This window comes from Musca domestica, unplaced genomic scaffold (assembly GCF_030504385.1).
Source record: "Musca domestica strain aabys unplaced genomic scaffold, Musca_domestica.polishedcontigs.V.1.1 29, whole genome shotgun sequence".
NCBI lineage: Eukaryota > Metazoa > Arthropoda > Insecta > Diptera > Muscidae > Musca > Musca domestica.
The window spans coordinates 3733597-3749879 of NW_026712296.1; the positions used below are offsets into that span (position 1 = coordinate 3733597).

The window sequence follows — 16283 nt, forward strand, 5'->3', positions numbered from 1 at the left end:
TTTTTTCTTCTTGATATCGAAAAAATTGCAACACTTGTAGATTTATGCAGGTTCTGGAACAGTACTCATATGGGGCCGAGGCTTTGCTGACACACACGCGATGAAATGTTCAATGACAGTTTTGCATAAATGCTGTGGTATTTCATTAATTCGCGTAAACCAGTGTTAAGTCGCACAACCTAAGCCGCCAATTCAGTTCTCCAAAACGCGTAAGAACACGAACTAGAAATTACTGATGTCGCTATTGAATTGTTTCTCTGACTGTATGACATGTGGCGCCATCTACTTGAAACCACATGCCCTCCACATTCATTTCTTTAATTATTGGCAGGAATAATCTGGTTATCATTCTGATACTACGATTGCGTCTATTTGGTTGGACTCTATTTAGCTATTTTTGCTTGAGTTCACGTTTATTGTGCAATAAACGCGCAGTATCTCACTAAATAGAATATATTTAGAAGTAAGTTTTTAAACTTTGCTGAATATATCGGTTCATTAAAGGTTCATCGGAAGTTTTAGATCAAATTTGGACAACCTCGATTCTGAGCGATGGCTACAGATAAACGATATATATATGTTTTTTTTATCCCATTTTAAAGCCTTCTCAAAGCCATAATATATACTATATAGAGTTGTATACTTCATAAAAATAACCCCATTGAACTTCGCTAGTTCATATTAGTTATTTTTATACCCTCCAACTTGGAAAGGAGGGTATATTGACTTTGTCATTCCGTTTGTAATATCCCTAAATATTCGTCGTAGACCCCATAAAGTATACAGGGTGAGATGAAAAAACTGCAACCAACCTCAGACTGCTGTCATTTCTAAGCCACTCGTCCGATAGCTGTTAAAATTCGTCAAGTTACAGCTCATTATATTGTTTACAAGCGTACAAAAGCATTTTGGTGAGAATTTTCCAGAAAAAAAGTTATTCGTGATGGAATTCAAGCGTGATAGTGTGATTTCTCTATATTTGGCTGGAAAACCACAAGTGGGCATCGCAGAGAACTCCAGCATTTAAATGTGAATAAGTCATTTGTGTCTCGTACCATCACTCGTTACCGTGATACTGGTATCGTATCCCGATGTCAAGGAAGTGGACGGAAGAAAACAGCAACATCAGCAGAAATGGTTCGAAAAGTAAAGAAACGACTTTATCGAAACCCGCGTCGCAGTGGCCGAAAAATGACCCGTGAGCTGAACATATCGCAATATTCCATTCGGCAAATATTAAAAAATGAGCTCGGGGTAAAGCCATTGAAATTCCAAAAAGTGCAAGAACTTACACCACAACAGAAAGGAAATAGACTTAAAAGAGTTGCTTTGCTTTTGGTTTTCTCCTATGAAAAAAACATCCAGAAACGTTCAGCAGTTTGTAAACAATCAAAATGATCGTGTTTACTTGCAAAAGAGGTCAGCTGAAAATGTACACCTTCACTAGGCCACCAGAACTCAAGCGCCGGCCATGGTGATGGCGTGGGCCGCCATAACAGCCAATGGTCGCTCTCCGCTCGTGTTAATCGACCGTGGCATCAGCGCACAATGACCACCAAAATCTCCGGATAACAATCCGTTGGACTATTGTGTCTGGAGTATTTTGGAAAGCAAGGTTGGCACTAAAAAATACGAAAGTGTCGATCACCTCAAGCAAACGCTTCGCCGGGAAAAAATACCGCAGAGCAACATTGGGGCAGCGTGTAACGATTTCATTGGCCGTTTGAAGGCCATAACTCGTGCCAAATTTAACCAATTCGAACAAGTCTAAACTTATTCTAAAATTTGATGCTATTTCCGACATTTTTTGCTTTTATTCAATAAAATTTTTGTGTATCGGTTAGAGTTTGTATACTTCATAAAAATAACCCCGTTGAACTTCGCTAGTTCATTTTTGTTATTTTTATACCCTCCACCTTGGAAAGGAGGGCTTATTGACTTTGTCATTTCGTTTGTAACATCCTTAAATATTCGTCGTGCACCCTCATAATCATCATAAAATGATAAGTCGACTTAACGATGTCTGTCTGTCTGTTGAAATAACGATACAGTCCACATTGGAGCGTCACAATTTTAGCAGAACAATTTGTATTGTGTCCAGGATAATTAATATTGAAAATGAGATATATCGGTCCACGTTTTCGTATAGTCCCCATATAACGGTACCTCCCGATATTCTGTTTTTTGATGATTTTGCCACATTTTTTACGGGTTTCTCTAAAAATTGGTATTTGTTGATCATAATAGGTTCTAGCTCCGGTGGAGAAACATTGTATGTATAGGTCCACGTTTTGGTATAGCCCCCATATAACGGTACCTATCGATATTTGGTATTTCGATGATTTTTGACACATTTTCCCACGAATTTGTCTAGAAACTGGTAATTGTGGGTCTTAAAAAACTGGTAGATTTTTGTTTTAGTAAACATTTATTTCTCTAGAGTATATTTTCTATGTAATATAAGCCTTCAAGACAACTTTTTTATTACAATTTCAAATTTATTCCTTCTTTTTCTCAGTATCAACTGTTTCCGAAGCAGGTAGGGCTTTACGGAAGTTAGGGAATTGCTCCCATGGGGCAGACAAATCGAATTTTCTAAATTCTTGGGCCAATTCTAGGGGCTCACATACCACACGTTTTTTCTCGTCATCATATCGCAACTAAAAATAATAAGACAGTTTGGAAAAATATAAACATTTTTAAATCGTATTTTTTTACCTCAACGTAACCAGATAATGGAAAATCACGACGTTGGGGATGACCTTCAAAACCATAATCGGTAAGAATGCGACGTAAATCTGGATGGTTGGCAAAGAAGACACCATACATATCGTAGATTTCACGTTCATACCAGTTAGCTGCTTTGAAGACTTCGTTGCAAGAGTCCAATGGAGTCAATTCATCAGTGTATGTCTTAACACGAATGCGAGAATTATAACGCAATGACAAAATATTGTAAATGACTTCAAAACGGTATTTGCGGCTGGGGACGTCCATGCCAGCAATGTCAACCAAATTGGCAAATTGAGCTTGATGGTGATCCTTTAAGAACTGCAACACTGGAACTACTCCCTCTGGTGCAATAAGGACCTCCAATTCATCGCCAGAGGTTAACTGAACTTTTTGCACGTACTTCGGCAAGCACTCAGCAACATAACGCCCAAAATCGGATAAATGGCTCCTTGCAGTCTCATTTGGCTTGCGGATAGTGGCTACAAAAATTAAAATAAATTTTACTCCGATGCAAGCAACGATAAGTTGGTTATCTTACGTTTGTTCGATTGAGCATCGGTTGCAGTACTGGCCAAACGCAAAGCACCGACATTTGAAGCCGCAGCAACACCTTTGGGAAATTCGTTGTTACAGATTGTTGAACATAAGAACTACATAATACAATGAAGAATACATTACCATTTTTGGCCACCGCTTGGGAAGCCAATCTGAGGCCAACGTTTCTGATTAATCCAGCCATTTAAATCCTGGAGATCCTGAACCGTGCTATTTTTTTCGGATTTGACAGTTTATGTAATAACCAACTGTCAACATTTTAGTGCTGTACACTATAATTTTAGTATTCGGTTCCGTACAGTTAATTTTATTAAAATACAAATAGGGTTCACAGTTCTCGATTTGTTTTACATTTCACAGTTTAGAATTATTATCCACCAGTGTGTACAGAAGCATAACATAAAACTATGGCCCATTTTTATATATTTTCTTTATAGTCTAATTTTGAAATAAATCTTCAATTTATTCAATCACATAAAATAAACCATTTGCGTTATCCATTTCTTTATTTGAATACATTTTGCTGATATTGCCATTTTTTAAACTTTACGTTAAAAGATTAAGGGAAAGATGGTCGACCTTTTGCTTATCGGACAGTTCATACTTAAATAAATCTCGTAATAATGAAAAACGATTTATGTGTTCGACAACATCATTTTTTATCTATCGGAAGGATGTACTAACCGGCCTATGTAAAGAAAGAGGTGGGAGCAAAAGCTGCACGCAATATTGTGTGTTCACCAAATTTGTTCGTGCGCAATATACGTTTTAAAACAACCAGACAATCTTGATTTCAATTTCTTTTCATAATGCGATTACATGCGAAACTGTTCGCTCAAAAAATTGTGTGATAATAACATGTTTCCATTGGAAACCGAACAACGTTGTTCGCTCTCAGAATTAGGTACACGAATTAACCCGTTCATACGGCACGATTCGTAATTCATAGTAAAATAATTCCTTTTTTCAAAAATTTTGTTTGTTGATTTTAATGGGAATTTTAATAAATTACATTAAATTCTCACTAATATGAATAGAATATATGATTGTTTTTCTCCCCAAGATTTATTATATCAATAATTTTATAATTTTCATTCATGTTTTCAACTGTTTGTGTAAATGTTGACATTTTGAATATATTTTTGTATTTTTCTATTTTTAAATTCTGCTGGAGAGACACTTGTCAAACATTTTTTCTGTCAATACAAACATTTTGAAAATATTGCCTCTTTTGTTTGCAGTTTTCTGTGAAAATTTCTACTCGTGGACAAAATGCGTACCTCGGATGAGAGAGAAAACAAAATGTACTTTCGTTTGAATGTACATACGCCATTCAACATTGTAGTTTTCATTCATAATTTTCAGTCTTCCCAAAAAATTTTAAAATTTCATTAAATTTTCCTATTTTTAATTTTTAAATGTCATAATTTATTTTTTCGATAAATGCTCTCATTTGTTAGGGATGGGACATATTTTTTCGTTGTTCTGAGAGTGATTTGATTTGAACAACGTACAAATATGAGTGTTCGCTCAGGAAATTTTGTGTGAAGAATTAAGTAGTTTTTTCATAGTTAAGGGTCAAACAACGAATAGAGAGCGAATCAAGTGCAGTGGAAACGCCACATAATTAACATTTGATGGTCGAACAACGAATAGAGAGTGTAAAGCATGGTAGAAGAATACAGGTAGATGCATCAACGCTTGGGAGCACTGATATGTCAAAAAATTTTAAATATATTTTCAAATATAAGTAGATTTTTATAAATTTTCTTATACGACGTCATTCGGAGTTTATAAAATTCGCATTTTTCAACAATTTCTACAAATTTGAATAAATTTTCATTCAACTTTTTCAATTCCAAAATTAGTTTGACAGTTCATTGTCCCAGCAGCTGTGTCGATGCGACTACCTATATTCTTCTACCATGGTGTAAAGTTGGGAATACATAAGGCGCTTAAGTCAACTGCTGGCTTCTTCGGAAATGAACAAAGGAGCCTAGGGCCAAAATCGATCTAAGTCAACCTAAAACTCCTTTGTTCATCTACGAAGAAGCCAAATATGCGCTCTATGTATGTCCACCCTAAGTGTGTAAGTCTATTATTTTCTCTTTTTAATGTTAATTTGACAAGATAGAAAAAAAAACTTAAGAAAAAATTGAAAAGTACAATGTTTGTTCATTTTTGCTCTGTTTCAGAACTGTAAAAATATAAAAGTTATTTCTACGATAACCGGTTTCTCCTTTATGATATGGAAAGAAATGGCAAAACTAGTAGATTCTACGACAGGAACAATTTTGAAAGGGTCTCCCTGGTTGAATATTAAAATACAAATATATATTTACAATTGGTATGTATCAGAATTGCAAGAATATAAAAGTTTTTACTATGATGGCCGATTTTCCCTTTATGTTATCGAAAAAAATTGCATTCGTTGTATAACACTTGCTGTTTCCTGTATTATTCTACTATGAATGATTTGGAATTGGGTCCTAGCATGGTACAATAAGGAGGTAGAATAGCTTCGTAAAACTAGAAAAATACAGCCCTGAGGCTATGCCCGCTTCCTGTCAGAATTACTCAAAATTATATGCCACAAATTGTTTTCATTTATGATATTATTTGTTTATTTTTAAAATGAGTTGAACAGCGCGAAAGATGAATGAAATTCCTTTCAAAAATATGATCCTAAGTGTCCATTCTTTCAATTCCATGGCCAATCTGGTTAATATCACTAATGCGCGCCACGCAATTTAATTTTCTTCCAATTATTGATTTTGAAAATATTTTGTTTCTATTTTTAAAAACAACAAATACATACACAATATTGGCAGAAGTCGGGCACACTTAGAAAAAAAATTGTAATCAGCTGGTAGCTCTACCTTACCTTTTTATTGTACCATGGCTCCTAGGGAATTCCAAATCGGTTTATGCTAAGTTCGTTTCGTATAAAGTTTCGTATAAATTCCCATTAAAATTAACAAACAAATTTTAAGAAAAGGAATTATTTTTTCTGTGAATTACGAACCTCGCCGTATGAAAGGGTTAATTCGTGTACCTGATTCTGAGAGCGAACAACATGATTGAAAGTGCAATGAGAACATAGCATTAAGAACTAGGGTATATTTAATATCGATACCCACACGTAAGAAAGGAACACATTTGGGCTATTCCATAACCTGCAAGAATATACTAGTTTTGAAATTTTCTCCGATATCATTCTTGTAGTTCTGGAACAGACCAATTTGCTCTCTTCCAGAATCAGCAAGAAACTACTTTTTGCCATTTTTTTTTTCGATATAACAAAGAAAATTGACGTTTTATTTGATCATGATAATAAATTGATGTTGAAATGTGTATTATTTTCTTTATTTGCCAACATCAATTGTCTATTGCTCTGTTGCAGTAGCTTCAGGAATCTACTAGTTTTGTAATTTTCGTCGATATCATAAAGATAAAATCGGTTATTGTAGTAAAAAATTTTACATTCTTGCAGTACTAGAACAGATCATAAATACTGGGTTTCTATATATCATTTTTGGCTATTTTGTATACGTAAACAAATATCTGCTGAGCGGCATTTATATCCTCCTAAACACACATTATTAAGCCACTTTATCTTATAAACACATTTGTTTATTCTTCAATAGTATAAATGTACTATAAAGGGGCGTTTTTGCACTTTGATACACTTCTGTCATGCTTGCAAGTGAACGACACCTCGCGTGTGTATGTTCCTGATTGGTTTGTTTTACCAACACGTTTCATAATGTGTTCTCACCTTAAGTGTAGTTTTCGATATTAAATATATCCCTAGTTTGTAAATCGATTTAGAGTTCCCTAGGACCCAATTCCAAATCATTCATTTAAGAAAACAACGGAGAGAAATTAAAACAAAACAAACCAAGAAAACAAAAACAATTCCATCGAAGAGAAATGAACCATTTGAAATGGATGGGACACTCGGCTACCATTTTGGAAATACACAAGGGCTTGCGTGACGACTTACAAAGTTGTGAAGTGACCATGGTGGCAGGGAATAGTTCTGTTAAGGCGCACCGATTTGTGTTGTCGTCATGCAGCGACTTATTGAGAAACCTTTTGAGCGACGTTCCATTGCAGCAGGAGTGTTGTATTATGCTACCCGACATATCTGGATATCTGCTGGAAAATGTTCTTTCATTTGTCTATTTGGGCGAGTGTTCTCTTTCTTCGACAAACTTGTCAGAATTCCTCGAAGCTATAAATGTGTTGGGAATTAAAAGTGCTATCAGCTTCGAATGTCACACGAATGCTATGCAAGTGTCCCAGAGTCAGAATATTAACAATAATGCCATAACATCGAATGCACCGGCTAATGTTGGTGTAGGAAGACATGTAAGTGCAAGCGCCGCAGTTCATGGACCTGGCACCACCGTCACCATACAGCACCAGGAAGAATTAATTGAAGCACACGCAGTGTTGCAAACAAGTAACCAGACGACGTTAGCCCCAAATACAAACACTGCGTCCACCAATGAAGAAAATAGAGATCTTGAGTTTATTGATGTATACCAACATGAACCACAACATAAAATCACATATTCTATAGAACATGTTCCCGGATCTACTAATGGCAATGAATTTATTTTAACAGAAAATTCAGGTACCTTCACACTAACCCAAAACCACAAGTTAGATTCAACATCTAGTTCCGAATCAACCACTATGGAAGTGAACGAAGAGGACGCTTGCGAATCTCATATAATTGAGGAATACAGCAGTGGTGATGAACCGCTGATACACATTGGAAGCACGGATGTTGCATCTGTGACAACAACAAATGTTTCCACTGCAACGCAAACTAACAATCCCACTCCATCCACTATCAATACGACATCTATAATCGAAATGAAACCAAAGTCATCAATGAAAACTCTTAAGCTAAGAGGTCACACAGCAGCCGCCGGTATTATTCCGAAACTAGATCAAGTAACCCAAAATGAAATTGAGGCAGTGGTTCAAACCACCGATGATGAGGCTATGTCGTCTATGCTGCATAGCAGTGCCGACAGTAGTTATGCTTTGTTGAAAGATACCAGTGCAAATGAATCGATTGGATCAGATAATTCAAAAAATGACTCAACCTACGACGTGAATAATGCTCCGAGTTTAACAGCTACTGACTTAGCATATCAGGCCATGGTAAACGAAGGTATGTCATTGCCAAAGGCCGCTGGTAAATTTAATGTTTCGAAAACTGAACTGTGGAGAAGAGTTCGCAGTACCGGTGTGGAAAGTCTTCAAAAAGTTTCCAAGATATATAACGACAAGATGGACGTCATTGAACTGGCTAGTCAGGCGGTAATAAACGAGGGATTGTCTTTGCAGAAAGCTGCGATACGTTATGATATCTCTAAAACGGTTCTATGGCGACGCGTTCGTAAGCACCCGCAATACATGAAAACAACTCGGGAAAACCCTATTATTTCCAAGGCCTATGAACGTCTTAAGACGGGAGAGTCGCTTAAAAGCATATCGCAAGATCTAGATATACCCATGTCAACGTTGCATCGTCATAAAGTGCGTCTGTCCAATTCAGGGCAATTGCCGGATTTCGTTAGCTGTCGAAAACGTGACAGTGTATCAAAAGATGATTTAAAAGTAAAATTAGCTAAAGCTGTTTATGCTTGTATTCATGAGGGAATGTCTCAGAATCATGCCGCCAATTTATATGAAATTTCAAAGAGTACATTGTGGCGTCATTTGCAGCGCCGAGTTGCCGAGGCCGAAGGAGCAGAGACCTCAGAGGGAGCCATAGATACCGATGAGAATATCAAGAAGGAAGTAGTTTTATCTTAAATAAAATACCCATTATTATATTATTTAATTTATATGTCTAGAATACACAATTTTTCCATTTAGTATTAGAAATGTAAATATAGGTACTACATTCATACATATAAGATTTGTATTTTGAATCATCCAGATAATAGATTAATTGTATTTGATAGAATTAAATACACACACATATACATGCACACTGTAAAACATCTGGAATTTTCTTTGAAATAAAAATGTATCGATTTAAAAACATATACCCGGTGAAATTTTATTCGAATATAAATTTTGACCATGCTGACCGAAAGTGTCTACACTTATAGTACAAAACAAGTAAACAAATGCTACAGCCGTGTGGAGCCTACATGTGATAACCTACAACACTATAACCCCCTTAAGTTATGATGGCCATTAAAAATGGTAGGCTTCTGTCCTGTCCTATACTCACGTATTTCATGCAAAATTCCGACTTCGACTGTAAATTCAGAAAAAAATTTCCATTTCAACCCCTAAATATTTTGTAAACATCTTCCCTATACCATATACCCTTTGTAACATGGAGAAGGAAGCGAAATAAAACCATAGCGCTCTGTGATCTGCAGAACCGTCTGTCCATGTATATTTTAAACAAAGTATAGGTGGCATTTAAAGGCTGATCCAATGAAGTTCTGCACAAATCATTTGAGTGGCCCGAGGAGGAACCCTATTGAAATTAGTGAGGTCAAACTTTGAATGTAGCTCCCATATATCCGTCCGTTTTGTTTTTTATTATGGACCAAATGAGTAATATTAAGCCAAATCAAGTTAAGCCTAGAAACAATCATACCAAATTTGTTGAAAATTGGTTAAGAGAACTACAGGTTGAGATAAAAAACTCCAACAAAGTCAAACGCCATTATTTTTCATTTAATTTTTTTTTTAATTTTATTGAATGACTGCAAAAAATGGCGGATATAGCATCAAATTTTAGAATAAGTTTAAATTTGTTCAAATTAGCCACCTTTGGCACGAATTATGGCCTTCAAACGGCCAATGAAACCGTCACATGCTGCCCGAATGTTGCTCTACGGTATTTTGACCCATTCCCGGCGAAGCGCTTGCTTAAAGTGATCGACACTTTGGTAACCCTATGTATATTGTTGTGCGCCAAAAGTTAAAATTTAGGAGTATTTTGTTGAAAATCGATTCAGATATAGCTATATCTTCGATATATATGCTTTAATTTGATTGTTTCCAAACTCTATAGAAAAATCTGCCTCCGTCAAATGTAGTGGAAATTGATTCGGTGTAGGATATACCTCCCATATATCACTTCCTTCCGTTTCCAAGTTAAGCTCTTTAAGCCATAATGCGAATTCAAAAACGATATGATACCAACCATGATCGTTCGCAACTTCGCATAATTTCCAAATATTAACGTGTATTTCTTACAGGTAGCTGTACTAAATATGCATAGTAGTGTAGGGTATCATATAGTCGCCGGTGGCTTCATAACAAAAAAAACCTACAACAAATTGGCAAAAATAATGACGACAGTGATTTTTTGACTGTGTGTTTACCAGAGTTACAACAAAACAATACTAAGCCCGTTGTCCAAGCTACATCAAAGAGCATGAAATAATATAAACCCCATAGTCTCTTCAATGCTTTCGAAGCAGATTGGATTCATTTGAGAACATTTTGGGGTTAAAACCGGTTGCGAGACTACAGATTACATTACCTCATGTTGTTGAAGAGTAGTCACATTATACCCCGGGTAATCCTATAATTTGTCGTGTCGTAATTGTTCTGTTGTTGACAAAGAATTCTATATTTTTTGGCATTGCATTGAGCTCAGTGTTAAAATTCATTTGTCATTCTGTTTGTAACACTAATATATTATTTTTAGACCCCAAAAAGTAGATATATTTTTGATCAGCATAAAATTCTATGTCGATTTTTACTCAGGACTTTTGGTATTGAAAATGGGCCCACGTTTTGGTATGGCCCCCATATAACGGTATTTTGATGATTCTAGCGACATTTTTCACCGGAATTGTTTCAAATTTGGTATTTGATGTTCGTAATGAGACAGAAAATTGTCTTTGCAGGTCCACGTCTTCGTATAGCCTTCATATAACGGTACCTCCAGATATTCGGTATTTTGATGATTTTAGCTACATAATTCACCGGAATTATTTCAAATTTGGTATTTGATGTTCGTAATGGATACTACAGCCTGAGACAGAAAATTGTCCACGTCTTCGTATAGCCCCCGTAAAACGGTACCTCCAGATATTTGGTATTTTGATGATTTTAGCTACATTATTCACCCCTTTTTTAAGTTTCGCATTTAAATATTGTAATGGCTTATGACAAAATTTACCTATGCAAGCCCTAATATAACCGCAACATTCGGCATTTTTAAGATTTTAACAGAATTTTTAACGGATTTTTTTGTTTTTCAGGATTGCCAAATTCGTTGCAAATGGTGGAGGGTATTCAAAGTTCAGCCCGAACTTACAGCTTTTTTACCTGTTATGTACTAAAATGCATATACATTCTTTATGCCCTAAAACTTTTAAATTAAAACAAATAATTTTCGTTTTTTTCTTTGTTTTGGTTTTTGCGTTTTTTTATTTTATTTTATTGTTTTTTTTTTGTTATTTTAATATTAAAAACTAATAATAATCAAAAGCAAATACTTAAATTTGGTAGAAATAATATTATTAAATTATTTTACAGTCAGTATTATGTTTTAACAAAGAGGGTTTTCTTTAATCTTCCAAAAACAAAACACCGTATTTATTGTGTATATTAGGCTTAAGATTAAATAACATGTAGTATTACTTTGCTTATATGTACTTCCAAGTATTTGCTTTAATATTTCTTTAATTAAATTATAGAATTTCACATTCTCTCTTGTTACTTTTGTTTGTTATGAAATAATATTAAAACTGAGGATTTTTAATTCACATTTGTTTTTCGTATATTTGTTTTCGTTTTTTTAGTATAAATTTAAACCTAGGTTCTTCTAATTATTTTTTCTTTCTTTTATTTTATTTTAAGCTTTTTTGATTTACCTTAAATGTAGATTCGCTTTTCTGTTGTATGTCTTCGTATAGGGTTTTAGTGAGTTCTTGTCTATTTTAAAATAAATAATTTGTTTTCAAATAAAGTTCGTTTAATTGTTGTTGCTGTTATGTGATAATATTTTGTATCAGATGTATTTATGATTTGTTGTTGTATGCTATTTATTACACATTATTTATTGTTATATATTCGTTTATTAACTAAAGTATTACTGATATTTGTTTGTTAGTATTTTATATATTATTATTATTTATATAAAGTTATATAAGCCTTACTAATTAATTACATTTTTTAATTTCTAACATACAGTTCCTTATTTATGTTTTTTTACGATGTTATCGATCAATCGCTCTGATTTCAAGGGAAGTAACAGAATTCAACACTTTTTTTAATATTTCGTAAAAAATCATAGTAAACTTCCAAAGAAATCCTCGCTCTATCTATCTGTTCAATTCAAAGCTGTTTTAGTTGCATTACAGAATATATATTATTTGGATTTGTATGCATCGTCGAAATTACTTTTCACACAACATTTTTTGTTGTTTGTTTTTTGTGTTTTATAAAGATAACAACTATTTATAATTACTTTAACAATGTGCGCAATTTGTTGTAATAAACTGTCTTAAATACAGGAAAAAAAAACAAAATCAATAAAAACATATATAACAAAACAAAAATTGAAAATTCGTGAATGCGTCTAAACATTGGCTTTAGATTATCGATTCATTTTTAAAGACTAATCACAAGTAGACTAAATACTCATCTCAACTAAATCTTATACGGAGTCCCTATTTAATTTACAGGTGGTGGATAGTAGAAATGATATTAATAATCAAGAATGTATTACTAAATAAAAATGATTGGAAATTATTACACATAAACATATCGCAACATGTTCGCTAGGAGTTTTATTTTGATTCGGCATGTGATGTTAACTAAATCGATGCGACTTGAAATCGAAGTTTTGAATATTTATTCTGGTTATGGCGTTTGAAGGCAAATAACACTTTTAACATGTTTTTGAGAAATCATAGTAATTCAATTTGCATATGTAATTATTTATTTTTTTCTGAAAAATTAGTGCTATTGTATTTAAAATTAAAGTTTTGTTTGGATTTTGTTTAGAAAAATACTTGGACAGACGGACGGACATGCATAAATCGACTCAGAATGTGATTCTATGCAGATCATCAAAAGGAACTATGGGTCTATCTCGTTTATTTTTTACATCGACACCTTGCATTCTAACAATTCCTTTTGAATTTTATGGCCACCAATCATACGAATTTGATTGATTATAATGAATATGAAATACTTTATACTACATTGATTACTTTAACGGCCATCGCAGTTAGCAATCGAGTAGTAAAATATCTATGTGTAAAAATTGTTATTGATTCAATTTTATGAAACGGATAGTTTTTTAATTTTAAAACAGCAAAATAAACTTAGACTTTCACGCATTGTCTTCTGGTGTAAAAACAACCAATAATAGAATATGCCTTGTAAAATGGTCCTAGAAATGCATTTGCATTAATCAATAAAACAACACATAAACGAAGGGCGAATTTGTTCCTTACATGTTGCGATGTTTTAATAAAATAAAAACTGTAAGTGAGATAGAGATTACTTAAAAATTAATTAACATAACAGAAATATGTATAACTGAAGCAAATTACACACGTGTTAATTTGATTTTGTTAAAATACAGACATATATATAAATATTTAAATATACGTGAATTAAGAGGATGTTCACACTTATTAATTACAGCTAATTATGGAGGGGTATATGTTAGCTACATATTTCTTTCTACGCACAGATATTATATATACACATAAATTATTGTACAATATATGTTCTATATATAGTACACTTAAGGCAAATATATAAAGTGTAGATTAAAAAAAAGTATTAAACAAAATTATGTGAACCAAAACTTTGTAGTAATGCTTTTGAATGGAGAATAAATATATGTATTTGTATTTTTTATAGGAAAATCCATTTTATTGTTGGTAAATGAAAAAAAAAATTGTTTTATAGTTAAAAATGTTAAGTATGTACACTTTTTCATTATTAAATACTATAATTGTTTTAGGCACTTTAGCAATTAGATCTCGCTTTATAAAATAAAACTCAAAACAAAACTCCAAGGCTTAGGGGTAAAATCGACATCAATGGTATGAATGAAAATGAGAATGAAAAATGTGAATATTGTTCTTCTGAAAAATGAGACTCAAACCCTCAAAAAGAAACCAAATAATATTAGAAGTTTAATGAGATAATTTTAATATAATTTTAGAACGACGATATTCTTCATCATCAAACTCAAAAACTCAAATTTAAAAAAAAAATATTTTTGTATGAATTTATGCAGCCAAACATATTTTTTTTATTCAATAATTAATTGGTGTTTAAAAAAGCGTTAATTAACAAAGTATAAAATATTGTTCCGGCGTGACTGTCTTTCGCATAGAAGTAAAACAAATAATAGTCCCTTTTTGACAATGTGGCTTGAAATTTTGAAAAACTCCAGTTATGCGTCATTTTCTTTTTCTGTCAAATAGAATTTATATTACATATTATTTCACTACATTTTAAATCATTTTTTTTTTGCTGATTATCCATTTTTATTTTGCTTCGATTTTCCTAATCATTTGGAGGTTGTCGAAGGCAAATACTGATATAACAAAAATGTTTAAATTTATAGAAATATGTCAATACACCGAAAGAAATCAATCTTTAAAACATGAAAATAATTAAGAACGTTTTTAATTTTTGGATAGCAAAACGGTCATTAATCATGGTTTGACAAAAAAAAAAACAAATTAAGAACAACATATTCCGGCAATAGTATAATGCGAAAAGAAGCGATACTTGTAATGGAAATAACTCCAACACTACATGCTTCTGTCATTGCAATTTACTCGCCAAAGAGTCAATTTTTAAAGTTGCAGTCATAATAATTCAAATTGCAAACATAAACAATTTGGCAACTGCTTTATCTTTAAATTCATACAAAATATCGAAATCAATAGTACATATATCTTTAATATTTACAATTCCAAATTCAAAATAAGTTTTACTATTTTCGCCAATTACTATTATGTAGCAAGGGATGGAGTATTTAAAAGTTTGCGAGACAATCGACAACTGTAATTAATTAATACAAACTTAATGTGAACAATTTTTTGGGATGTTTTTGTTCATGCGGTTAGTTACGAGTACATTATTAAATATATCATATTCTGTTTTTATATAGAGGATTTTTTTCTTATTCTATGCATTTGTGATAAATTTATATTACAAAATATATATTTAATATATACATAAAGGGGACCAGCAGTATTTGCTTAAAGGAATTTAAATATCATTTATTGAGGCAATTTCCAAACAAAATAAAAGAAATCAAGACAAATTTTTTTAATAAGCATTTGAAGAATAATGGCACATTGTTTCAAAAAAAAATGTTTCTTATTTTGGTTTGAATTTAATCAATCTTATGCAGCAATGTCGAAAAAAAAAAAACAAATTAATTAATTAATTTTGATAGGATTTAGAATGTAATAATTGGATTACTTCTGGTTTATTGTGCTCATATAAAGTTGAACTTTTGTGGACGTGTTATTGTGTCGTGTAAATGATAATGAAAGAAAACATTTTATGCTTTTTTTAGTTTTGGTGTGAGGGAGGACTGGGTATTGAAAGTAATGTTTGGCCGGTTGCATGTTGGACAAAACAGAATATGTTTAAGCGAGTTTGTTGTTTATTTGATACTTTGTAATTTTTTTAATAATAAATTTACTTTTGGCATGTTGCTTGAATGCTGTGATTATTCAATTTTTGTTTCATATTTTGTTTTAGTTGTTGTAATAATAATAATAATAATAATTTAATTATTGTATTGTTAAATATGTAAGTGTTACAGTGAAAGTGAAACCATTAAACTGAGAGATTATGTTTTTGCAATACACTTGTACGAACATACGTATGTAGTATTTTTTGGGATATGTCCCTCAAGAAATTAATCAGGGATTTAAGAAATCAATGAAACATTAGATAATATATTTGTTGTCGATAAAACCCACACTGCTATTCTCTATTGA

At 32.7% G+C, this 16283-nt stretch overlaps 2 protein-coding genes and 1 long non-coding RNA gene across 3 annotated transcripts; 2 read left to right on the forward strand and 1 right to left on the reverse strand.

Moving 5' to 3' along the window:
• Positions 1–2409: 2409 nt before the first annotated feature.
• Positions 2410–3569, reverse strand: LOC101899375 (NADH dehydrogenase [ubiquinone] iron-sulfur protein 3, mitochondrial). Its single transcript, XM_005187202.4, has 4 exons — positions 3412–3569; positions 3272–3343; positions 2719–3212; positions 2410–2660 (listed from the first exon to the last, which is right to left on the reverse strand). Exons 1-4 carry the CDS (start codon positions 3470–3472, stop codon positions 2499–2501), a joined length of 789 nt encoding a protein of 262 aa, XP_005187259.2. The 5' UTR covers positions 3473–3569; the 3' UTR covers positions 2410–2498.
• Positions 3570–7112: 3543 nt separating this feature from the next.
• LOC101899194 (uncharacterized) lies at positions 7113–9362 on the forward strand. The gene has a single exon (XM_005187201.4). It carries the CDS (start codon positions 7222–7224, stop codon positions 9124–9126), a length of 1905 nt encoding a protein of 634 aa, XP_005187258.1. The 5' UTR covers positions 7113–7221; the 3' UTR covers positions 9127–9362.
• A 3787-nt stretch (positions 9363–13149) lies between these two features.
• On the forward strand, positions 13150–13590 carry LOC131803352 (uncharacterized). The gene is made up of 2 exons (XR_009342534.1): positions 13150–13280; positions 13375–13590. It is a non-coding gene; the product is annotated as an uncharacterized LOC131803352 (long non-coding RNA).
• Positions 13591–16283: the final 2693 nt, after the last annotated feature.